Raw genomic sequence first — 25,113 nt, 5'->3', positions numbered from 1 at the left:
GCACTTGGCGGTCCAATTCTGTGAGCTTGTGTGGCCTACCACTTCGTGGCTGAGCCGTTGTTGCTCCTAGACATTTCCACTTCACAATAACAGCACTTACAGTGGACAGGGAAGCTCTAGCAGGGCAGAAATTGGTTGAACTGACTTGTTGGAAAGGTGGCATCATATGACAGTGCCACATTGAAAGTCACAGCTCTTTACTAAGGCCATTCTACTGCCAATATTTGTCTATGGAGATTGCATGGCTGTGTGGTCGATTTTATACACCCGTCAGGTTTTTCATTTTGCTGAAATAGCCAAATCCACTAATTTGAAGGGGTGTCCACATACCTTTGTATGTAGTGTATATAGCACTCTGGAGTCATGTTTCTGAAAACGTGCATTTGCCTGTTCGGGACTGAGACTTCTGTTATTTTCTGAACGGTAAACAATACTCTTGATTGGAATGACAGTTGACTTTTAATTTAATGGTTATTATAAGTTGCAAAAAAAGGAGTATGTGTAGAATATTGAGTACCTGTCATCAGAATGCGACTCAAGCTTCCTTTGCATCATTGATAAAATGTGTTTCACTCAACATGATGTGTGTGTTTTGAGACTACAATGCTTTTTTAAAAACTAGGTGACAAAGCATGCCATGTGTTAAATCTAGCATGACCGTTAATACTCAATAACACTTGACTTTGAAGGGGCATACGTAAGGCATTCATAACACCTCATGAATGACGTTGAATAAATAAGTTATGAAGGTTGTTAGGAATGATACTGGAACACTTGTAAAGTTGTTACGATCTCTTTCATTACGGTTTTATCCCCTTCAAGTAACGTGTTACCTAACTCTTTAGTATCAGTAAAATTCAATCAGTACACAAATTGTAATGGAAAAAATGACAATGAATCATTCTCTTCTAGTGCCATGTGTTTGTTGTTGTTGCAATAACCCGGCTATGTATGTGTGAATAAAACTATCTAGTGATTATAAATGTGTATCTGCTGATATTCTTGACCGAGTCATATCATCCTACCCAACATTAGCACCTTAACACCTCAAAAGGACCGCACCAGACACTTATCTGCCAACTTCAATCATATTTACATTTCTGCAAGAGCCGAGGGCTCAGTCAATTGTTGAAAAAAAATATATTAAAAAATCCCTTATTTCACAAAGTTAGCTTTTCGACATCGACAATTTATTTTAAAGCAATGTTCACAGGTTACATAGCATTCAACTTTTTACAACAGTCAGGTTCTAGAAATGATAGCCGTGGTCGCCTAGAAAGAAATACAATGGCATAAAACGAGACTTATCTTTATCATGGTCTTGATTATGGCAGTTATTATTACAACTTAACATAATTATGGCTAAAACACCATTGAGCCTCGTATTCACAGTCACTTTAAAATAGCTCAACTCAAAATGTCACTGATGACATGACAATCACCCCTAACACCTAAACCTCTACCATCCTCTATCCTGAAAGTAAATACGTAAAGATGTAACACAATCACACCAGACAATGTTGCACTCACCACTGTTTCACTTGTTCGCACGGTTCAGTCTGGTTTAACCAGGCCAGTCAACATGCAGAATCTGTGCTTCTTTCATCTCTAGTCAGGATACCAAACTAAACGCCCCCCCCCCCCCCCCAAAAGCCTACGGAAGGTTTTCGTTACTTAACAAGGAATAGCTGTTGCATTATCACTAGAATATTATTACATCACGTTCTTAATACAATGTACAATTTGTGCTAATTTACAAGTTACAGCAAAACCTTAAGGACAACCAGACATACAGATCACCACAACCGGTTAGAAACAAGTTTGTTGGAATGAGAAAGCGGTGCTTTAGGGGAGATACCACAGAGAGACTGACATTTTCCATTGATAGATGACAGACCGGTTGTAAAGCTCTTCTCGGTTTTAAATACGTGTCATTTCAATGAGAAAGCAGGATTTAAGCAAGTCAAGACTCTTGTGTTTTCTTTTCTCTTTGTTCTTCACTGGACATGACAGACCCACAGGGAATGTTGAAGAATCAAATCTGGGGCGTGTTAAAGAATGTTGAAGATAGAAATTTCACGAATAGAGCTGACATGATTTGGGATGTGATGTTGAGATGCATGATTCTGGATACATCATGGTTGTGAGTGATTGGCTAGATAGGGTTATTGACAGGTGTGGCAACCAATCAGATTTTGAGTCATCCAGGGAGAAAACTGTGATTGACTAGATGGAATGGTTGACAGGCCTGAGGACCAATAATATTTAGGAGTCGTCTAGAGAAAATGCCCGGTGTGTGTTGGGGAAACGCTGGGAGCTGAATTCTGGGTCATCTCTCACTCTCTCCTTGATGTCACTCCTCACCTGAGAAACATAGGAGTCAAGGTTAGGGTTGGTCAGTCTCACGTTGCCACGCTTTAAAGTCTCGTTCACCCTGCTGTTTCAGAGTGAAAGTGAGCCAAACATTTTTTAGGTTTAGGCCCGGTTCATATACTTTTGAAATGCTTCTGTGGTTCCGCCCATACTTGGAGGTTATTACTAATGTACAGTGTATTCGGGAAGTATTCAGACCCCTTGACTTTTCCACATTTTGTTACTTTACAGCCTTACTCTAAAATTGATTAAATAAAACATTTTCATCAATCTACACACGATATCCCATAATGACAAAGCAAAAACAGATTTTATAAATTTTTACAAATGTATTAACACTTTAAAACAGAAATACCTTATTTACATAAGTATTCAGACCCTTTGTTATGAGACTCGAGATTGAGCTCAGGTGCATCCTGTTTTCATTGATCATCTTTGAGATGTTTCTTGATTGGAGTCCACCTATGGTAAATTCCATTAATTGGAAATGATTTGGAAAGGCACACACCTGTCTATATAAGGTCCCACAGTTGACAGTGCATGTCAGAGCAAATACAGATATAGCCCTTGGTTCACTCCAGACCTGACTGCCCTCGACCAGCACAAAAACATCCTGTGGCGAACTGCAATAGCATCGAATAGTCACCGCGATTTGCAACTGTTCAGGGAAATCAGGAACCAATACACGCAGTCAGTCAGGAAAGCCAAGGCCAGCTTCTTTAGGCAGAAATTTGCATCATGTAGCTCTAACTCCAAAAAGTTCTGGGACACTGTAAAGTCCATGGAGAACAAGAGCATCTCCTCCCAGCTGCCCACTGCACTGAGGCTAGGTAACACGGTCACCACCGATAAATCCATGATTATCGAAAACTTCAACAAGCATTTCTCAACGGCTGGCCATGCCTTCCTCCTGGCTACTCCAACCTCGGCCAACAGTTCCGCCCCCCCCCCGCAGCTACTCGCCCAAGCCTCTCCAGGTTCTCCTTTACCCAAATCCAGATAGCAGATGTTCTGAAAGAGCTGCAAAACCTGGACCCGTACAAATCAGCCAGGCTTGACAATCTGGACCCTATATTTCTGAAACTATCCGCCACCATTGTCGCAACCCCTATTTACCAGCCTGTTCAACCTCTCTTTCATATCGTCTGAGATCCCCAAGGATTGGAAAACTGCCGCAGTCATCTCCCTCTTCAAAGGGGGAGACACCCTGGACCCAAACTGTTACAGACCTATATCCATCCTGCCCTGCCTATCTAAAGGTCTTCGAAAACCAAGTCAACAAACAGGTCACTGACCATCTCGAATCCCACCGTACCTTCTCCGCTGTGCAATCTGGTTTCCGAGCCGGTCACGGGTGCACCTCAGCCACGCTCAAGGTACTAAACGATATCATAACCGCCATCGATAAAAGACAGTACTGTGCAGCTGTCTTCATCGACCTGGCCAAGGCTTTCGACTCTGTCAATCACCATATTCTTATCGGCAGACTCAGTAGCCTCGGTTTTTCTAATGACTGCCTTGCCTGGTTCACCAACTACTTTGCAGACAGAGTTCAGTGTGTCAAATCGGAGGGCATGTTGTCCGGTCCTCTGGCAGTCTCTATGGGGGTGCCACAGGGTTCAATTCTCGGGCCGACTCTTTTCTCTGTATATATCAATGATGTTGCTCTTGCTATGGGCGATTCCCTGATCCACCTCTACTCAGACGACACCATTCTGTATACTTCCGGCCCTTCCTTGGACACTGTGCTATCTATATATGCCATTTAGCAGACGCTTTTATCCTATCTAACCTCCAAACGAGCTTCAACGCCATACAACACTCCTTCCGTATCCTCCAACTGCTCTTAAAAGCTAGTAAAACCAAATGCATGCTTTTCAACTGTTCGCTGCCTGCACCCGCACGCCCGACTAGCATCACCACCCTAGATGGTTCCGACCTAGAATATGTGGACATCTACAAGTACCTAGGTGTCTGGCTAGACTGTAAACTCTCCTTCCAGACTCATATCAAACATCTCCAATCTAAAATCAAATCTAGAGTCGGCTTTCTATTCCGCAACAAAGCCTCCTTCACTCACGCCGCCAAACTTGCCCTAGTAAAACTGACTATCCTACCGATCCTCGACTTTGGCGATGTCATCTACAAAATAGCCTCCAATACTCTACTCAGCAAACTGGATGCAGTTTATCACAGTGCCATCCGTTTTGTTACTAAAGCACCTTATACCACCCACCACTACTACCTGTATGCTCTAGTCGGCTGGCCCTCGCTACATATTCGTCGCCAGACCCACTGGCTCCAGGTCATCTACAATTCCATGCTAGGTAAAGCTCAGTTCAGTCCTTATCTCAGTTCACTGGTCACGATGGCATCACCCACCCGTAGCACGCGCTCCAGCAGGTGTATCTCACTGATCATCCCTAAAGCCAACACCTCATTTGGTCACCTTTCGTTCCAGTTCTCTACTGCCTGTGACTGGAACGAATTGCAAAAATCACTGAAGTTGGAGACTTTTTTTATCTCCCTCACCAACTTCAAACATCTGCTATCTGAGCAGCTAACCGATCGCTGCAGCTATACATAGTCTATTGGTAAATAGCCCACCCAATTTACCTACCTCATCCCCATACTGTTTTTATTTATTTACTTTTCTGCTCTTTTGCACACCACTATCTCTACCTGTACATGACCATCTGATCATTTATCACTCCAGTGTTAATTTGCAAAATTGTAATTATTCACCTACCTCCTCATGCCTTTTGCACACAATGTATATAGACCCCCCTTTTTTTCTTATTTTTCTACTGTGTTATTGACTTGTTAATTGTTTACTCCATGTGTAACTCTGTGTTGTCTGTTCACACTGCTATGCTTTATCTTGGCCAGGTCGCAGTTGTAAATGAGAACTTGTTCTCGACTAGCCTACCTGGTTAAATAAAAGTGAAATTAAATCAAATTAAATAAAAATACCAAGCCACGAGGTCAAAGGAATTGTCTGTAGAACTCCGAGACAGGACTGTGTCGAGGCACAAATCTGGGGAAGGGTACCAAAAAATGTCTGCAGCATTGAAGGTCCCCAAGTACAGTGGCTTCCATCATTCTTAAATGGAAGATGTTTGGAATCACCAAGACCCGGCCAAACTGAGCAATCGGGTGAAAAGGGCCTTGGTCAGAGAGGTGACCAAGAACCCGATTGTCGCTGACAGAGCTCCAGAGTTCCTCTGTGGAGATGGAGAAGCCACGGTAAGTTGCTACCTAGCATTAAACTTATCTTATAAAAATCAATCAATCATAATCACTAGTTACATGGTTGATGATATTACTAGTTTATCTAGTGTGTCCTGCGTTGCATATAATCGATGCGGTGCACATTCGCGAAAAGGACTGTCGTTGCTCCAACATGTAACTGCCAGAAGGACAACCATCTCTGCTACACTCCACCAATCAGGCCTTTATGGTAGAGTGGCCAGACGGAATCCACTCCTCAGTAAAAGGCATGACAGCCCACTTGGAGTTTGCCAAAAGGTACCTAAAGAAAGGACTCTCAGACCATGAGAAACAGGGTTTTCTGGTCTGATGAAACCAAGATTGAACTCTTTGGTCTGAATGCCAAGCGTCATGTCTGGATGAAACCTGGCACCATCCCTACTAGAGGTCGACCGATTATGATTTTTTTTAACGCCGATACCGATTATTGGGGGGGCCAAAAAAAACACAGATACCGATTAATTGGCCGATTTTTTTTGCTGTTGTTGTAATAATGACAATTACAACAATATTGAATGAACACTTATTTTAACTTAATAATAACAATAATTAAAAAATCAATTTAGCCTCGAATAAATAATGAAACATGTTCAATTTGGTTTAAATAATGCAAAAACAAAGTGTTGGAGAAGAAAGTAAAAGTGCAATATGTGCCATGTAAGAAAGCTAACGTTTAAGTTCCTTGCTCAGAACATATGAAAGCTGGTGGTTCCTTTTAACATGAGTCCTCAATATTCCCAGGTAAGAAGTTTTAGGTTGTAGTTATTATAGGAATTATAGGACTATTTCTCTCTATACGGTTTGTATTTCATATACCGTTGACGATTGGATGTTCTTATAGGCACTTTAGTAGTATTGCCAGTGTAGCAGTATAGCTTCCGTCCCTCTCCTCGCTCCTACCTGGGCTCGAACTAGGAAAACATTGACAACAGCCACCCTCGAAGCAGCGTTATTCATGCAGAGCAAGGGGAAGAACCACTCCAAGTCTCAGAGCGCATGACGTTTGAAACACTATTAGCGCACACCCCGCTAACTAGATAGCCATTTCACATCGGTTACACCAGCCTAATCTCGGGAGTTGATAGACTTGAGGTCATAAACAGCTCAATGCTTGAAGCATTGCGAAGAGCTGCTGGCAAAACGCACGAAAGTGCTGTTTGAATGAATGTTTACGAGCCTGCTGGTGCCTACCATCGCTCAGTCATACTGCTCTTATTAAATCATAGACTTAATTATAATAACACACAGAAATTCGAGCCTTAGGTTATTAATATGGTAAAATCCGGAAACTATCATTTTGAAAATAAAATGTTTATTCTTTCAATGAAATACGGAACCGTTCTGTATTTTATCTAACAGGTGGCATCACTAAGTCTAGATATTGCTGTTACATTGTACAACCTTCAATGTAATGTCATAATTACGTAAAATTCTGGCAAATTAGTTTGCAATGAGCCAGGCGGCCCAAACGGTTGCATATACCCTGACTCTGCGTGCCATGAACGCAAGAGAAGTGACTCAATTTCAACTGGTTAATATTGCCTGCTAACCTGGATTTGTTTTAGCTAAATATGCAGGTTTAAAAATATATACTTCTGTGTATTGATTTTAAGAAAGACATTGATGTTTATGGTTAGTTACATGTTGGAGCAACGACAGTCCTTTTTCGCGAATGTGCACCGCATCGATTATATGCAACGCAGGACACTCTAGATAAACTAGTAATATCATCAACCATGTAACTAGTGATTATGATTGATTGATTTTTATAAGATAAGTTTAATGCTAGGTAGCAACTTACCGTGGCTTCTTACTGCATTTGCGTATCAGGCAGGCTCCTAGTGAGGCAGGTGGTTAGAGCGTTGGACTAGTTAACCGTAAGGTTGCAAGATTGAATCCCTGAGCTGACAAAGTAAAAATCTGTCGCTCTGCCCCTGAACAAGGCAGTTAACCCACCGTTCCTAGGCCGTTAATGAAAGTAAGAATGTGTTCTTAACTGACTTGCCTAATTAAATAAAGGTGTAAAAACAATGACAGATTTCCGATGGTTATGAAAACTTGAAATCGGCCCTAATTAATCGGCCATTCCAATTAATCGGTCGACCTCTAATCCCTACGGTGAAGCATGGTGGTGGCAGCATGTTTTTTAGAAGCAGTGACTGGGAGACTAGTCAGGATCGAGGCAAAGATGAACAGAGAAAAGTACAGAGAGATCCTTGATGAAAACCTGCTCCAGAGCGCTCAGGACAACAGACTGGAGCGAAGGTTCAACTTCCAACAGGACAACGACCCTAAGCACACAGCTAAGATGATGCTGAAGTGGCTTCGGGACAAGTATCTGAATGTCCTTGAGTGGCCCAGCCAGAGCCCGGACTTGAACCCGATCAAACATCTCTGGAGAGACATGAAAATAGCTGTGCAGCGATGCTCTCCATCCAACCATACAGAGCTCGAGAGGATCTGCAGAGAAGAATGGGAGAAACTCCCCAAATACAGGTGTGCCAAGTTGTAGCTTCATACCCAAGAATACTCAAGGCTGTAATCACTGTCAAAGGTGCTTCAACAAAGTACTGAGTAAAGGGTCTGAATACTTCAGATTTTGCTTTGCCATTATGGGGTATTGTGTGTAAATTGATGAAGAAAAAACCCAAATTTAATACATTTTCAAATAAGGTAACATAAGAAAATGTGGAAAAAGTCAAAGGGTCTGAATACTTTCCGAATGCACTGTACATGTGATTGGATTGACCTGTTCTTGGTAGGCCTCCTGAAGCTCTGGCTCCTCTAGCTCTCCCTGGAGGCTATCTGGGGTAGTGACAGGTCTGACTCCTGCCGCACGGGCCGCCCGGCTCACTGCCTCAGACAGGGACAGGTGAGGGCCTTCACCCTGGTGGGTCTGCGAGAGGGGGATAACAACAGGTCAACACTAACCAGAGCTGTGTTCAGTAGGCACGAAACAGGAGAACAATATGTTTTGAAATTGGGAGGTATTACACAAAATTGTCCAATGATAAACGCTAATTCCCCTCTTCCGTATCAAAATGTTTGTCTCTCAATTCCTATAGAAACACTGTTAGAATAACCAGGTATACAGACTACAGACTTTCTGTTGAGAATATTCCTTGGCCCGGTATTACTTAATGGGCATAGCGTCCTCATGACAAATAATTATAATTTACAATGGCACATTAGGTTCCTAAGCAGATGGACAGCTCACCTTCCTCCTCTTGGCAGGCATCCCGTGGAGGTATGCATCAGACAGAGGGGGCTGAGTCTTCATCTTCCTCTGAGACAGCATGTCGTGTCTGATGATAGGAACCCACTCCTGATGAACCCAAACACACAGCTCAGTAGTTAAACAGGTGGGCCTGTAACCAAATAGTCACAAGATCAAATCCCATGTCTGACTGGGGAATTCTAGGTATCCTAGAAGCCATTGTGTCCTTGAGCAAGGCACTTAACCCCTAAACAATAAAGCATAGGTCCTATGTCCTTACAGGGGGCACTGCAGCTGCCCAGGGCTCCACGTCTCCTCCAGACTCCTCCCTTCCTCCTGCTGCCATGGCAACAGCTCCTCTGGTCTCCCCTGATGATGCTCTCTGCGAGGGGGCGGTCACCCCGGGATATCCTCCGACCTCCTGTCTGTTCCCTGATGAAGCCATGGCCTCCTCTGCAGTGGTGGCCGGGGCCGGGGACAGACCTTCATCCATCTAGATAGGTAGAGAGAGGAGAGTAGGTTAACTAAGGTTAGCTGTACTGTCTGAAGACAAAGATAACCATGTTCTCAAAGCTGTCTGAACTTTGTGTTCCTTGCTGATTTCCTGGTATTACCAGATGTTTTTCTAGGCGAACCCAAGCATGCAGTGTCCTTATAACCCTCAGATAACAACACCTGGAAAGACTGACCACAAACACACACACACACAATCACTCACCTCCACACTCTGTGTGTCTGTCTGCTGTCCAGCCTGTGCCCCAGGCTCTGCTCTCCGTGTGTGGATGACATAGTGCTGGATGTGGTCCTCAGTGACTGGGTTGTGATCCAGGATGACGTGGAGTCTCATGGTCATCATACTGGTCAGCCAGTTGACCAGGCTGGGGTTGACCTCTGCTGACATCCTCCTCTGTGGACATAGAGGAGGGAGAAAACATGTATAGATCTTTACATCATACACACCAAGCAGATATACCAGGACTCAACCCACATCCTACCAGATACAATGGGATTCAACTGATTCATTCATTGCCTAGTTTAGCAACTAGCTTGTACTGAAATGGGAAAATGTTGTTGACCGGCTATGGGTCCTGAGGACCGGATTGAGAAACACTCAAGTCTATCAAATATGAGAGTGGATAGAGTAGTGGAGTGTACTAACGATGCGGTGGTTGATGACTTGGGTGAGTGCTCTCTGTTCCCCTCGGAGACAGTAAAGGTTGAGAGCCAGACACTCAAACAGACCCTGGGTGCAGAGCAGCAGCAGGCGGTGACCAAACGTTTGGTCTGCAGAGAGGTAGAGACACACAACACCAGCAACAGATTTACAGTCATGCTGCTGTTAGGTACTAGACTAGGGTTGACAGTAGTCCGGTAAACCAGTTTGGTAACAATGTGTAGGACCCAGTAGAGAAAAGCTTTACACAAGGGGTTTGAGTGTTTTACCTGTGCAGCGTAGGATGTGTGTGGCCACGCGGGTGAACTGCTGTCTAAGGAAAGTGATGTTGGTTTGAATGATGTCCACGCCCTCTCTCACAGTCACTGTGGCCTGAGAGAGAGACAGGGTACTGTATTATTACAATATTCTAAACATAATGTGACAATTTAATAGTCAGAGAGTGAGACTTACAAAGCTCTCTGCTATGTACTCCTCCAGATCATTGATGAGGTCCACAGATGCTGCCTGAAAAGACAGAACATAGTGCTTTCAGTTTCTAATCTTTTGAGGTGAGATGCCACAAACATTGGCCTTAATAAAGTTCACTGCAAATGGAGAGGATACTGTGCCAATTTCATGTCACGATTCTCATTAAAACAGCAGCTGGCAGTAGAGCAGAGATACTCACGTTGATATTGGCGTCAGTAGGCTCTCGACCCTGCAGGTAGTGCTGGTTGAAGAATTCAGTGAGCTGGGGCTGGATCCGGCTGATTGGCTGGGCGTTACCATGGAGTAACAACACCATGTCCACCATGGAGAAACTGTGACACACCAGGGACAACAGGTCCCCAAAGAACCCTGCAGAGAGATGAGGTCAAAGAATATGTTCAGCAAAAACGAAGACACTTCGGTCTTCTGTCACTTTTTCAAGAACACTATCACAGGTGTAATTTATACAAAATATATATATATTCTTTTACATTTACAGTCGGACGTTTACATACACCTTAGCCAAACACACTTAATCACAGTTTTTCACAATTCCTAACATTTAATCCTAGTAAAAAATTAGGATCACCACTTTATTTTAAGAATGTGAAATGTCAGAATAATAGTAGAGAGAATTATTCATTTCAGCTTTTATTTATTTCATCACATTCCCAGTGAGTAAGAAGTTTACAGACACTCAATTAGTATTTGGTAGCATTGCTTTTAAATGGTTTAACATGGGTCAAATATTTCAGGTAGCCTTCCTCAAACTGCCCAAATAAGTTGGGTGAATTTTGGCCCATTCTTCCTGACAGAGCTGGTGTAACTGAGTCAGGGTTGTAGGCCTCCTTGTTCACACACGTTTTTTCAATTCTGCCCACAAATCTTCTATAGGATTGAGGTCAGGGCTTTGTGATGGCACTCCAATACCTTGACTTCGTTGTCCTTAAGCCATTTTGCCACAACTTTGGAAGTATGCTTGGGGTCATTGTCCATTTGGAAGACCCATTTGCGACCAAGCTTTAACTTCATGACTGATGTCTTGAGATGTTGCTTCAATATATCTACAAATTTTCCTTCCTCATGATGCCATTTATTTTGTGAAGTGCACCAGTCCCTCCTGCAGCAAAGCACACCCACAACATGATGCTGCCACCCCCGTGCTTCACGGTTGGGATGGTGTTCTTCGGCTAGCAAGCCTCCCCCTTTTTCCTCCAAACATAACGACAGTCATTCCTGTTAAACAGTTCTATTTTTGTTTCATCAGACCAGAGGACATTTCTCCAAAAAGTACGATCTTTGTCCCCATGTGCAGTTGCAAACCGTAGTCTGGCTTTTTTATACCGGTTTTGGAGCAGTGGCTTCTTCCTTGCTGAGCGGCATTTCAGTTTATATTGATATAGGACTCGTTTTACTGTGGATATAGATACTTTTGCACCTGCATCTTCACAAGGTCCTTTGCTGTTGTTCTGGGATTGATTTGCACTTTTCGCACCAAAGTATGTTCATCTCTAGGAGACAGACCGAACGAGTGGTTGAAAAATAAGTTTTAATGACTCCAACCTAAGTGTATGTAAACCAACCTCCAACCTAAGTGTATGTAAACCAACCTCCAACCTAAGTGTATGTAAACCAACCTCCAACCTAAGTGTATGTAAACCAACCTCCAACCTAAGTGTATGTAAACCAACCTCCAACCTAAGTGTATGTAAACCAACCTCCAACCTAAGTGTATGTAAACCAACCTCCAACCTAAGTGTATGTAAACCAACCTCCAACCTAAGTGTATTTAACCAGAAACACTTACCTATTTAAGTTGAATGCTCATATTGTAAGGCAACCACATTTCCCCATTATTACAAGTAAATCCATCTAAACAGGCGCTATCTTTTTGGTGCTAGTAAGAAAAGACACGTGTGTGTATGAGTGCAAGAAAGACAAGGACAACAGTTAAGTGTTAGAAGGATTTTACTTTCGTCAATGACTCACCAACAGCGTCTCCAGATCCAGGTGTGAAGAGGTTGGTGGTCTGAGACAGTCTCTGGATGAACTGAGCGATGCTCTCCCCGTTCCCCTGCGGAGCCCCCAGAGACCCCATCATGGTGGAGAGGACCCCCTGGACAATACCTGTAAATAACTCCGGGCTCAGGGATGGGTCCCCTCCACCCCCAGGGGCCGCCTGGTGAGGGGGGTTAGGGGTGCCTTGGCCAGGGGGAGGCTCCTGGCCGGGTAGGGGTACGGGTGAGGGTCGGGAGAAGATGGGTTGGTTAGCCTAGAAATGGGAGAGGAACTATTGGGTAACTATTGGGTGACACTTTGTTGCACAGTCATCTAGTTGTCTAGAGTTTACTTCTACTAAATGGGACTACTTCAACTTTGACTAATGACCACAACTTCGACTAATGACGACAGCTTTGACTAATTACAACAACTTCTACTAATTACAACAACTTCCGACTAATTCAGACTTCTATAAATGTCGATGACTGTGACAAATTCAGACAACTTCTACAGATTCTGACAACTTCGACAACTTGAAACGACTTCCGACAACTTCGACACATTCAGGCAACTTCCGACTAATTCAGACTTCTATCAATTTTGACGACTTCCGACGACCTCTGACAACTTCAACAAATTCAGACAACTTCGGGCCTAATTGCGGCGACTTCGGCCTAATTGCGGCGACTTCGGCCTAATTGCTGAGGCTTTGACTTCTACTAATTAGGACTCATTTAATTACGACTACTACTAATTAGGACTACTTCAATTTCTATTACAGTGTGATAACAGAGTAATTACATAATTATAAGAGTTACTTTTCAGTCACATTGATTATAAGAGTTACCAATACGGTTCAATAATTTTCTCTCTCACCTGGATGAAGTCTGACATTCCCTGGAAGAACCCTGGGACTCCTGGTACAGTCACAGTGATGTGTGGGTTAGCTCCAGAACCAGGGGCTCCTGGCCCACTAGCTCCACCCAGTAGGGAGCCCAGGAGTTGGGCTAGGTTGGCCTCGGCGACCCCTTCTGGTGGCTGGCCCATGGAAGTGGTGTTGGTGGTGTGGGTGGTGGTCTGGCCAGATGTGTTCGCCCCACAGGAGGGGTGGGGAGGGATGGGATTGGAGGAGGAGAAGGAGGAGGAGGCAGAAGAGGATGAAGAGGAGGAGGTGGAGAAAGAGAAGGAGTGGGAGGCTGAGGAGGAGCTGGTAGATGTCTGATCACCTGGAGGAACTGGGAAAAAGAAGACTTCTGATTCATTGTCCATTTTCTTTGAACACTACAAAATAAAACCCATCATTCACCCATTATAATAATCAATAAATCAACCAATCAATCAATCACTCACCTTGCTGTCCAGGCATCTGTCCAAACATCTGTTGTCCAGGCATCTGTTGTCCAGGCATCAGTAGCTGTCCAACCAGACCACTGATCATCTGAGTTAGGGGAGAGGAAGCCAGAGGTGTGCCCTGGAAGAAGAGAAGAAATGGACGAAGACATCAGTTGATTAGTTGAATCAGGTGTGTTAGAGCAGGGCCGGAACAAAAGTCTGCAAAACCAGTAGCTCTCCAGGAGGACTGGCCACCCCTGTCAAAGTACAACAGCACAAGGACATAAGAGACCAAAGTCATTCCTCACAGACTTCTCCATCTCTGCCCCTCTCCTCACCTGAAGGTTCTGTTGCCCACCAGCAGGGGGCACTGAAGCCCTGAGGTTGATGGGGGTGCCCCTGGTGCCCACAGGCTGGGGGATGTGGGGGGAGAAGGAGGGGTGCGTGATCACCACCCTGGCTCCAGGGGGCAGAGGCCCGTGAGGGTGAGGGTGGGCAGAGGTGTCAGAGCTGGGGGTGGTCCCGGGGATGCCTACTCCTGGTTGCCCGGGGTGACCCGTGGCAGCAGCGGTTGCCATGGCAGCAGCCTGCTGAGAGATCTGGTGGACGATGGCCTGCATGAACTCTGGAGGAAGGCCTGCGATTTGGACTGGAGTAGCACCTTCAGATTGAGAGAGTACAGAGATAAATAGTTGATATAACGGTCAGCAACATCCCAGGGACTAGTGGTTCAGAGACTGTGGTATAGTGGTCTGGTGTATATACCATAATGAACATAGTGTGATGTAGGAGTCAAAAGCACTCACCAGGCTGTCCAGTACCCATAGGGATCGGTTGTCCTTGGACCTGAGGGCCGCTGCCAGATTCTAAGAGAGAGACCAACCAGTGAGAAGCCATTACCTTACAACTCTGAATATGTAAGCTTTTGCTACATTACAGCTCTCCTCGGACACACCTATAAGTTTCCTATAGGAAATCAACAATGACTATGGTCTCTCTCGGTTTGGAATGATTATCTAATGTACTGATTATTTGGTACGCATGAAAGACACAGTTAGGGCATGACAACTCCAAGATGAGCCAAGAGCAAGAGAGAGAAAATAACAAACGTGTCCCCTCCCTCACCATCCAGGTTCATCTGCATCATTACCACAGGCTCCATGGTCTGGTGGGTGATTCTGATGACATGCGGAGCCCCCTGGCCCTGAATTGGCTGCTGATTGGCTGCGTTGGGCTGTGGAAGCGGGGCCTGGCCCTCTGACTGGCCAGGAGACTGAGAGGGTTGGGCCCAGCCCTCGGCTGCATGCCTCCCATTGGACGTCATGGTGACTGTGGTTCCCAAATTTCCGAGGTTCCCCAGGTTTCCTAAGTTTCCAAGGTTTATCTGAAGACACAAGTCAAGTTAGTAACGTCCCAAGGAAATGGTGTGCATATACAAAGTTAAATTTGAAAAGACCTACAGCGAAATGCTGGTAAAAGTATGAAAGGCTGGTGATTTGAATTTGAATCCACCAACCAGTGAGGTTTAGTTTTAGAACCTGGTGCTAAAATGACTGAGAGTATATGTGGAAGAATCTCTCCACACAGTGACCTACCGGTATGGGGGTGTGGTGTGGCATACCACCCTGCAGCAGGACGGGGGAGCCATAGTGGGACATGGGCCGAACCACGTGGAGGTGACGGGGGGGAGGAGTGGCCAGGTTACAACGTAGGTCACTAAGGGCAACCAGGGTGTTGCCAAGGAGACGTAGAGACTCCCCGACCAGGTTGAGAACGTGCTGGTCCTCTTCTCTTTCCTGGGTCTGTGAAGACAGATGAACAAAGTGGTGACTGATTCACATGTGGTTTATTCAAGTCTGTTTGGGGCTCCATTTCACTCATGCAAGCAGCACTGTGACTGACCTATTCAAGAAGACTAACTCAACTCTGCGGCACAGTTTATGGACACCATTGAAGTTAAAGGACGAATATGTAACAGGAGTTTTAGTTTGAAGTAAAAACAGTGTGATAATGTTTTGCATGGGTTGAAGAGGTAGTTGCTGTGCAACTGAATATAATGGAGTTGTAGTGTTTACGTTGTTGTTGTAGTCTGCTGAAGTGGCAGCCCCAAGGATGGAGTGAGTTCTCTCTATGAAGGGACGAAGCCTCTCCTCCACCCTCCTCACCTCTGACAACACCTCCACTAGCGCTGCTGGGCTGGGGTGGCTGGGGAGGGAGTGGAGGAAGCAGAGAGAGAGAGAAAGAGAGGGAGAGGGAGAGAGAGGTATGTGTTCACAAGGAAATAAACAGGAGAATGCGTTTTGATTATATTTGAAACACTACGCTGTGCCCTCCCGAGCACTTACTTGGGCCCGGGGTGGGGTGGTCCCTCTGTCTGGCTGGAGGAGGTGGGAGGGGGAGGTGGTGGAGCGGGAGGGGAGGTGTCCATAGGCTGGGATGCTCCTGCAGTGGCAGCTGTAGCGGAAGAGGATGAGGAGGAGGAAGAGGAGGTGGACTGAGATGTCTCCGGCTCGGCTTGAGATGGAACACCACTGGGCTGACCCTGCAAACACAAACATGTTGTCTAAAAGGTCAATTAGGCACTAAAAATTGATTTCTGTATAATATAGAATAATAGCAGAGCATAACATAGCATAGTATGCGAGTTGTTACTGTACCTCCAGTCTGTGGATCAGAGACTGGGTATCCCTTAGCAAGTTCTCAGCCAATTGCAGCCTCATCCTGGGCTCGCTCTGCACTGATTGGTCAACGTTGATATGCACATCCACTGAACCATTGCTCTACAAACAAGACAGATCATAAACATACCCTAATAGTAATGTAATAGACAGATATCTATGTGTACACATATTCCTCGATTTTGAAAGATAATCACATTCTTTTGTCCATTTAAATAACATCAAATTGATCAGAAATACAGTGTAGGCACTGTTAATGTTGTAAATGACTATTGTAGTTGGAAACGGCTGATTTTTAATGGAATATCTACATAGCAGTACAGAGACCCATTATCAGCAACCATCACTCCTGTGTTCCAATGGCACATTGTGTTAGCTAAATCAAGTTTATCATTTTAAAAATCTAATTGAGCATTAGAAAACCCTTTTGCAATTATGTTAACACAGCTGAACACTGTTGTTCTGATTAAAGAAGCAACAAAACTGGCCTACTTCAGACTAGTTGAGTATCTGAAGCATCAGCATTTGTGGGTTCGATCACAGGCTCAAAATTTGATCTGATTAGTTCAACTTTTAGGTTTTTGTTGTCCTGTTGTAAGGTGAACCTTCGCCCCAGTCTGAGGTCCTGAGCGCTCTGGAGCAGGTTTTCATCAAGGATCTCTCTGTACATTTCTCCGTTCATCTTTGGATGTCATAAGGTGAACGCACCAATTTGTAAGTCGCTCTGGATAAGAGCGTCTGCTAAATGACTTAAATGTAAATGTGTGTCTGCTTCCGGTTTGGGTGTGTCTGCTTCCGGTTTGGAGCGAGTGGTCGCATCGGCGCTTCGCTCCCGCAGGTAGTATAACTTTTTACATTTCATTATATTTCATTATAGCACAACGGTTTGATTTGTATAATCTTAGCAATTTCTTCTCAGCTAGCTACATAGCCGTCTTTGTATCAAAGATAATTGCGTAATTATCGTATTTCGCCGTCCTAACGTAGTCTTCACTAGCCAGCTAGCTAACGTCCACTGATTAGCTGCACTGGGAAAACTATTACACTCAACTGAACGACTTGATCAGTGTAGTGTTAGCTAGCTACATAGCTGTCTTTGCTGTCTTCGTATCTTCGTTCCAAGATAATTGTGTTGTTTAGGTTTAGAGTGTGTAGTCTTAGAGTGATTATCTTAATTTACCGAGGTTAGCTAGCCAGCTATTTGTCGTCCTTAACGTAGGAGACTCTGCTAGCTAGCCAACAGCTAGCCAACGCTAGCCAACGTCTTCTGAATAGAACTCAACAACCCGGTCGCATTCACAGGTAGTATCACATTTTAATTTCATTTCATTACAGTACAACGGTTTGATTTGTTTGACCGTAGCTAGCTACATAGCTAGCTACATAGCCGTCTTTGTATCAAAGATAATTGTGTAGTCTAGAGCGATTTTCTAGGTTAGCTAGCCAGCTATTGTCGTTCTTTTAACGCAACGTAACGTAAACAACACTACTAGCTAGCCAGCTAGCCCCCGAATAGCAGCACTGTAGAAACTATTACACTCAACGGAACGACTTGATTAGTGTAGTGTCAACAACGCACCCACTGCCAGCTAGCCTACTTCAGCAGTACTGTATCATTTTAATCATTTTAGTCAATAAGATTCTTGCTACGTAGCTTAACTTTCTGAACATTCGAGACATGTAGTCCACTTGACATTCCAATCTCCTTTGCATTAGCGTAGCCTCTTCTGTAGCCTGTTAACTATGTGTCTGTTTATCCCTGTTCTCTCCTCTCTGCACAGACCATACAAACGCTCCACACCGCGTGGCCGCGGCCACCCTAATCTGGTGGTCCCAGCGCGCACGACCCACGTGGAGTTCCAGGTCTCCGGTAGCCTCTGGAATTGCCGATCTGCGGTCAACAAGGCAGAGTTCATCTCAGCCTATGCCTCCCTCCAGTCCCTCGACTTCTTGGCACTAACGGAAACATGGATCACCACAGACAACACTGCTACTCCTACTGCTCTCTCTTCGTCCGCCCACGTGTTCTCGCACACCCCGAGAGCTTCTGGTCAGCGGGGTGGTGGCACCGGGATCCTCATCTCTCCCAAGTGGTCATTCTCTCTTTCTCCCCTTACTTATCGCCTCCTTTGAATTCCATGCTGTCACAGTTACCAGCCCTTTCAAGCTTAACATCCTTCTCATTTATCGCCCTCCAGGTTCCCTCGGAGAGTTCATCAATGAGCTTGATGCCTTGATAAGCTCCTTTCCTGAGGACGGCTCACCTGTCACAGTTCTGGGCGACTTTAACCTCCCCACGTCTACCTTTGACTCATTCCTCTCTGCCTCCTTCTTTCCACTCCTCTCCTCTTTTGACCTCACCCTCTCACCTTCCCCCCCTACTCACAAGGCAGGCAATACGCTCGACCTCATCTTTACTAGATGCTGTTCTTCCACTAACCTCATTGCAACTCCCCTCCAAGTCTCCGACCACTACCTTGTATCCTTTTCCCTCTCGCTCTCATCCAACACCTCCCACACTGCCCCTACTCGGATGGTATCGCGCCGTCCCAACCTTCGCTCTCTCTCCCCCGCTACTCTCTCCTCTTCCATCCTATCATCTCTTCCCTCCGCTCAAACCTTCTCCAACCTATCTCCTGATTCTGCCTCCTCAACCCTCCTCTCCTCCCTCTCTGCATCCTTTGACTCTCTATGTCCCCTATCCTCCAGGCCGGCTCGGTCCTCCCCTCCCGCTCCGTGGCTCGATGACTCATTGCGAGCTCACAGAACAGGGCTCCGGGCAGCCGAGCGGAAATGGAGGAAAACTTGCCTCCCTGCGGACCTGGCATCCTTTCACTCCCTCCTCTCTACATTTTCCTCCTCTGTCTCTGCTGCTAAAGCCACTTTCTACCACGCTAAATTCCAAGCATCTGCCTCTAACCCTAGGAAGCTCTTTGCCACCTTCTCCTCCCTCCTGAACCCCCCCCCCTCCTCCCTCTCTGCAGACGACTTCGTCAACCATTTTGAAAAGGAGGTCGACGACATCCGATCCTCGTTTGCTAAGTCAAACGACACCGCTGGTTCTGCTCACACTGCCCTACCCTGTGCTCTGACCTCTTTCTCCCTCTCTCTCCAGATGAAATCTCGCGTCTTGTGACGGCCGGCCGCCCAACAACCTGCCCGCTTGACCCTATCCCCTCCCCTCTTCTCCAGACCATTTCCGGAGACCTTCTCCCTTACCTCACCTCGCTCATCAACTCATCCCTGACCGCTGGCTACGTCCCTTCCGTCTTCAAGAGAGCGAGAGTTGCACCCCTTCTGAAAAAACCTACACTCGATCCCTCCGATGTCAACAATTACAGACCAGTATCCCTTCTTTCTTTTCTCTCCAAAACTCTTGAACGTGCCGTCCTTGGCCAGCTCTCCCGCTATCTCTCTCTGAATGACCTTCTTGATCCAAATCAGTCAGGTTTCAAGACTAGTCATTCAACTGAGACTGCTCTCCTCTGTATCACGGAGGCGCTCCGCACTGCTAAAGCTAACTCTCTCTCCTCTGCTCTCATCCTTCTAGATCTATCGGCTGCCTTCGATACTGTGAACCATCAGATCCTCCTCTCCACCCTCTCCGAGTTGGGTATCTCCGGCGCAGCCCACGCTTGGATTGCGTCCTACCTGACAGGTCGCTCCTACCAGGTGGCGTGGCGAGAATCTGTCTCCTCACCACGCGCTCTCACCACTGGTGTCCCCCAGGGCTCTGTTCTAGGCCCTCTCCTATTCTCGCTATACACCAAGTCACTTGGCTCTGTCATAACCTCACATGGTCTCTCCTATCATTGCTATGCAGACGACACACAACTAATCTTCTCCTTTCCCCCTTCTGATGACCAGGTGGCGAATCGCATCTCTGCATGTCTGGCAGACATATCAGTGTGGATGACGGATCACCACCTCAAGCTGAACCTCGGCAAGACGGAGCTGCTCTTCCTCCCGGGGAAGGACTGCCCGTTCCATGATCTCGCCATCACGGTTGACAACTCCATTGTGTCCTCCTCCCATAGCGCTAAGAACCTTGGTGTGATCCTGGACAACACCCGGTCGTTCTCAACCAACATCAAGGAGGTGGCCCGTTCCTGTAGGTTCATGCTCTACAACATCCGCAGAGTACGACCCTGCCTCACACAGGAAGCGGCGCAGGTCCTAATCCAGGCACTTGTCATCTCCCGTCTGGATTACTGCAACTCGCTGTTGGCTGGGCTCCCTGCCTGTGCCATTAAATCCCTTCAACTCATCCAGAACGCCGCAGCCCGTCTGGTGTTCAACCTTCCCAAGTTCTCTCACGTCACCCCGCTCCTCCGTTCTCTCCACTGGCTTCCAGTTGAAGCTCGCATCCGCTACAAGACCATGGTGCTTGCCTACGGAGCTGTGAGGGGAACGGCACCTCAGTACCTCCAGGCTCTGATCAGGCCCTACACCCAAACAAGGGCACTGCGTTCATCCACCTCTGGCCTGCTCGCCTCCCTACCACTGAGGAAGTACAGCTCCCGCTCAGCCCAGTCAAAACTGTTCGCTGCTCTGGCCCCCCAATGGTGGAACAAACTCCCTCACGACGCCAGGACAGCGGAGTCAATCACCACCTTCCGGAGACACCTGAAACCCCACCTCTTTAAGGAATACCTAGGATAGGATAAGTATCCCCCCCCCCCTTTAAGATTTAGATGCACTATTGTAAAGTGACTGTTCCACTGGATGTCATAAGGTGAATGCACCAATTTGTAAGTCGCTCTGGATAAGAGCGTCTGCTAAATGACTTAAATGTAAATGTAAAATGTAATCTTTCCCTCGATCCTGACTAGTCTCCCAGTCCCTGCCGCTGAAAATCATCCCCTCATGATGCTGCCACCACTGTGCTTCACTGTAGGGATGGTGCCAGGTTTCCTCCAGACATGATGCTTGCCATTTAGGCCAAAGAGTTCCATCTTGGTTTCATCAGGCCAGAGAATTTGGCAAACTCTAAGCGGGCTGTCAAGTGCCCTTTTACTGAGGAGTGGCTTCCATTTGGCCACTCTACCACAAAGGCCTAATTGGTGGAGTGCTGCAGAGATGGTTGTCCTTCTGGAAGGTTCTCCCATCTCCACAGAGGAACTCTGGAGCTCTGTCAGAGTGACCATCGGGTTCTTGGTCACCTCCCTGACCAAGGCCCTTCCCACCCGATTGCTCAGTTTGGCTGGGCGGCCAGCAACTTCTTCCAGAGTGATGGAGGCCACTGTGTTCTTGGGGACCTTCAATGCTGCGGACATTTTTTAATACTCTTCCCCTGATCTGTGCCTTGAATCCTGTCTCGGAGCTCTACGGACAATTCCTTCGATCTCAAGGCTTGGTTTATGCTCTGACAACTGTGGGACCTTATATAGACAGGTGTGTGCCTTTCCAAATCATGTCCAATCAATTGAATTTACCAGAGGTGGACCGCACTCAAGATGTAGAAACATCTCAAGGATGATCAATGAAAACAGGATGAACCAGAGTTCAATTTAGAGTCTCTGAATACTTATGTAAATAAGGTATCTGTTTTATGGTTAATAAATTTGCAAACGTTTCTAAAAACCTGTTTTTGCTTCATCGTTATGGGGTATTATGCGTAGATTGCTGATGATTTTTATTTATATAATCCATTTCAGAATAAGGCTGTAATGGAACAAAATGTAGAAAGATTCAAGGGGTCTAAATACTTTCCAAAGGCAATGTATATGACAGTAATAAGGAAGACTTACTCGAGTGCTGGTGCTGACTCTGGTATTCCTTCCTGCTTCTCCCACTCCTGCCATCATCTGCTGCACTTGCATCTTCCAAGGAAACCACAGTTATTACACTTGTATTACTTCATTGTTAATACACTCGATGTTCAACAAATCCTACAGACACATTTGGTACCGATTAAAACTGTTTGATTCAATACATTTTTTAGGTGCTCAATATTTTTTTTTGAATAAAGACTATGAAACAGCTGCACAGTGCACACCAACACACAACCTTGACTCACCTGTATCTGCTGAGGGTCCATGATGTTGACGGGCAGGTTAAAGGTTCCCAGCATGACGTAGCTGTTCCCGTTGCGGTCCTGTGGGCCTCCCTGGGAGGAGGTGGTGGCACCTCCCTCTGTTCCCCCTGAGGACACTCCTCCTCCCCCACCGCCAGACTGGGAGGTCTGAGGAGGAGCACGCTCCACCAGGTGGATCACCTTACCAGCCACATCTGAGAGGAGGCCATAGGAAGAGAGAATGAGAGTGGAGGAGAGAGAATGAGAGTGGAGGACAGAGAAGGAGAGAGGACAGAGAACAAGAGCAGAGGATGACAGGACAGTGAAGCAGAGTGGAGGACAAAGAAGCAGAGTGGAGGACAAAGAAGCAGAGTAGAGGACAGTGAAGCAGAGTGGAGGACAAAGAAGCAGAGTGGAGGACAAAGAAGCAGAGTGGAGGACAGAGAAGCAGAGTAGAGGACAGAGAAGCAGAGTGGAGGACAGAGAAGCAGAGTGGAGGACAGTGAAGAAGAGTGGAGGACAGAGAAGCAGAGTGGAGGACAAAGAAGCAGAGTGGAGGACAGTGAAGCAGAGTGGAGGACAAAGAAGCAGAGTGGAGGACAGAGAAGCAGAGTAGAGGACAGAGAAGCAGAGTGGAGGAAAGTGAAGCAGAGTGGAGGAAAGTGAAGCAGAGTGGAGGACAGTGAAGCAGAGTGGAGGACAGTGAAGCAGAGTGGAGGACAGTGAAGCAGAGTGGAGGACAGTGAAGCAGAGTGGAGGACAGTGAAGCAGAGTGGAGGACAGAGAAGCAGAGTGGAGGACAGTGAAGCAGAGTGGAGGACAGTGAAGCAGAGTGGAGGACAGAGAAGAGGAAAGGAGAAAAGACAGGTAGAGAAGAGAAGTCCTGGGGTTACTGGAGCAAGGTACATTCTCAATAACACAAGATGTCCAGCAATGTTAACTGTTTTGCTGTTTTACAACAGATCAGAGACTATGTATGCGGTGTCCTTTGAATAGAATAGAATAGTTGCTGGCTTTTTTACTCACTGTATTCGTTCAGTGTCCTCTCATCCTGCAGCACTCTGCCCTGGTAGATTAGTCTCTGCTTGTCCACTGGGATCTCCACTGATGCAGCTATGTGTTCTTTGAACTCCTTCACTGTCAACTGAGGGAGAGGTTGGAGGCTCAGTGCATTGCTAGTACAGAGCTGAATAAATATATTCCCACTCATAAGTGTACAATATATAGGCCACATAGGAGTAGCCTGGAATCTAAACTGATATGTTCAGTTGGATTTCAGATTAAGACAAAAGCAGACAACAACAAGAAGTCACAGCCTACCTCCCTACGGACAGTGTAGCTCCTGCTCTGGGAGTCCAGGGTCTTCACAGTGACCTCTATGGTGCTTGCTGACTCCTCCATAGTTTCTCTGCTAGAGCACAGAGAAATAGTCAACAAATGTGTTTTCTCCCAGAAAATGTTCACCCATGAAGACAAATGGGGTGTATTCATTGCGGAAAACGTTCAAGAAGCATTTCGCTACACCCCCAATAACATCTCCTAAATATGTGTATGTGACCGATACAATTTTATTTGAAACCCCCCGCTACAAAGTCGATTGGTACCCAGATCGTTAATAGTACTGTACCTGTTTTGGGTAATTTCACTTGAATCGGGGTTGTTGTTGGCTTGCTAGCCAGGTAATCCAAACGAAATGATCAGGAAGCCAGCTAACCTCCCAGAGGAACTTCTTTGTCTTCGTTCAATGTCAAAGCAAGGCAATTCCGTTACTTTCTCTGCATCCAACGGAATACACTGTCGGTGAAATTGCAATGGTATTACATGAGCAATTGGGTACTTTGTCTATTCTTCAAATATTTAAACTTCATTTTCCGTTCAATAGTTGCTAAAAAAAAAGTGCGACACCACCTATTCGGGAAAGGACCCATATGACGCACAAAATGCAAGCGTCCATTTTAAATGCCTGTTTGTTTTAGTGTGAATCTGAGTGTGAGAATAATAACTGGGTAGTTAAACAAAATTGACCAATTATCAAATTTACTGATGCAGTTTAACATCAGTGTGTCTAATGTACTTGTGTACTCTACTGTATGCTCTCGCTCCTAATGTTCTTTCTATCTCTCCAAGACCCTTACTTCCTTCCTCTGGCCCTTGGGAATTAGATTTGGAGCACAGTGTTCCCTCTATTCATCCCTCACCTCTTTCTCATCTCAGCTTGAGCTTAATCCTGCCTATTTTTAGCTGAAGCCAGGATGGTTGGTGTGTGTTAATGGGCACAGTGTTAACTTTACCTTCATGACACAATGTTCAGCTTGTGCAGAGGGTGTGAGAGGAGAGGGAACACAAGAGGCCATATGCACTCGATTGGAAATAACTGGACAGTTGAGAAATTCCGGACATTGCTTTCACCTTTTCTGTGTTCTGAAATTAGTCCAGATGTAGGGTGGTTGGCGGGGAGTGAAAGTCACCATTAACTACGAAGATGGATAATATGTATTATATGTGTAATTTTTCCAATCATCCTTGCCGAAGGCATAGAATAGTCACCATCTAATAAACTGAATATGTATGTTTCCACAGC

At 45.8% G+C, this 25,113-nt stretch overlaps 1 protein-coding gene across 3 annotated transcripts; it reads right to left on the bottom strand.

Moving 5' to 3' along the window:
- Nucleotides 1-1,168: 1,168 nt before the first annotated feature.
- Nucleotides 1,169-24,681, bottom strand: LOC124043327 (large proline-rich protein BAG6-like). 3 transcript variants are annotated; one of them, XM_046361834.1, is made up of 24 exons: nucleotides 24,160-24,681; nucleotides 23,853-23,943; nucleotides 23,559-23,676; nucleotides 22,536-22,747; nucleotides 22,267-22,338; nucleotides 16,496-16,618; nucleotides 16,184-16,380; nucleotides 15,914-16,043; nucleotides 15,434-15,640; nucleotides 14,964-15,222; nucleotides 14,645-14,704; nucleotides 14,177-14,499; nucleotides 13,857-13,977; nucleotides 13,383-13,741; nucleotides 12,495-12,777; nucleotides 10,705-10,874; nucleotides 10,488-10,541; nucleotides 10,304-10,406; nucleotides 10,020-10,144; nucleotides 9,579-9,767; nucleotides 9,141-9,353; nucleotides 8,861-8,968; nucleotides 8,393-8,539; nucleotides 1,169-2,364 (listed from the first exon to the last, which is right to left on the bottom strand). In XM_046361834.1, exons 2-24 carry the CDS (start codon nucleotides 23,931-23,933, stop codon nucleotides 2,266-2,268), a joined length of 3,753 nt encoding a protein of 1,250 aa, XP_046217790.1. In that variant the 5' UTR covers nucleotides 23,934-23,943; nucleotides 24,160-24,681; the 3' UTR covers nucleotides 1,169-2,265. The 3 variants fall into 3 exon arrangements, with proteins under 3 accessions (XP_046217790.1, XP_046217789.1, XP_046217791.1); XM_046361833.1 differs by having other exon boundaries at nucleotides 23,853-23,940; XM_046361835.1 differs by having other exon boundaries at nucleotides 12,495-12,726; nucleotides 23,853-23,940.
- Between the last annotated feature and the right edge of the window lie 432 nt (nucleotides 24,682-25,113).

This window comes from Oncorhynchus gorbuscha, linkage group LG09, assembly GCF_021184085.1.
Source record: "Oncorhynchus gorbuscha isolate QuinsamMale2020 ecotype Even-year linkage group LG09, OgorEven_v1.0, whole genome shotgun sequence".
Taxonomy (NCBI): Eukaryota; Metazoa; Chordata; class Actinopteri; order Salmoniformes; family Salmonidae; genus Oncorhynchus; species Oncorhynchus gorbuscha.
This window is presented reverse-complemented; position numbering and strand designations above follow the sequence as displayed.

What these genes read in the sequence shown, in the direction of transcription:
- LOC124043327 (XM_046361834.1), bottom strand. Translation starts at nt 23,933, where the DNA reads ATGGAGGAGTCAGCAAGCACCATAGAGGTCACTGTGAAGACCCTGGAC. An exon ending in GAATGTCAGACTTCATCCAG is followed by an intron (nt 12,778 to 13,382) that starts GTGAGAGAGAAA and finishes TCCCATTTCTAG; the next exon opens with GCTAACCAACCCATCTTCTC. An exon ending in AAGTCATCAACCACCGCATC is followed by an intron (nt 9,768 to 10,019) that starts GTTAGTACACTC and finishes CTATGTCCACAG; the next exon opens with AGGAGGATGTCAGCAGAGGT.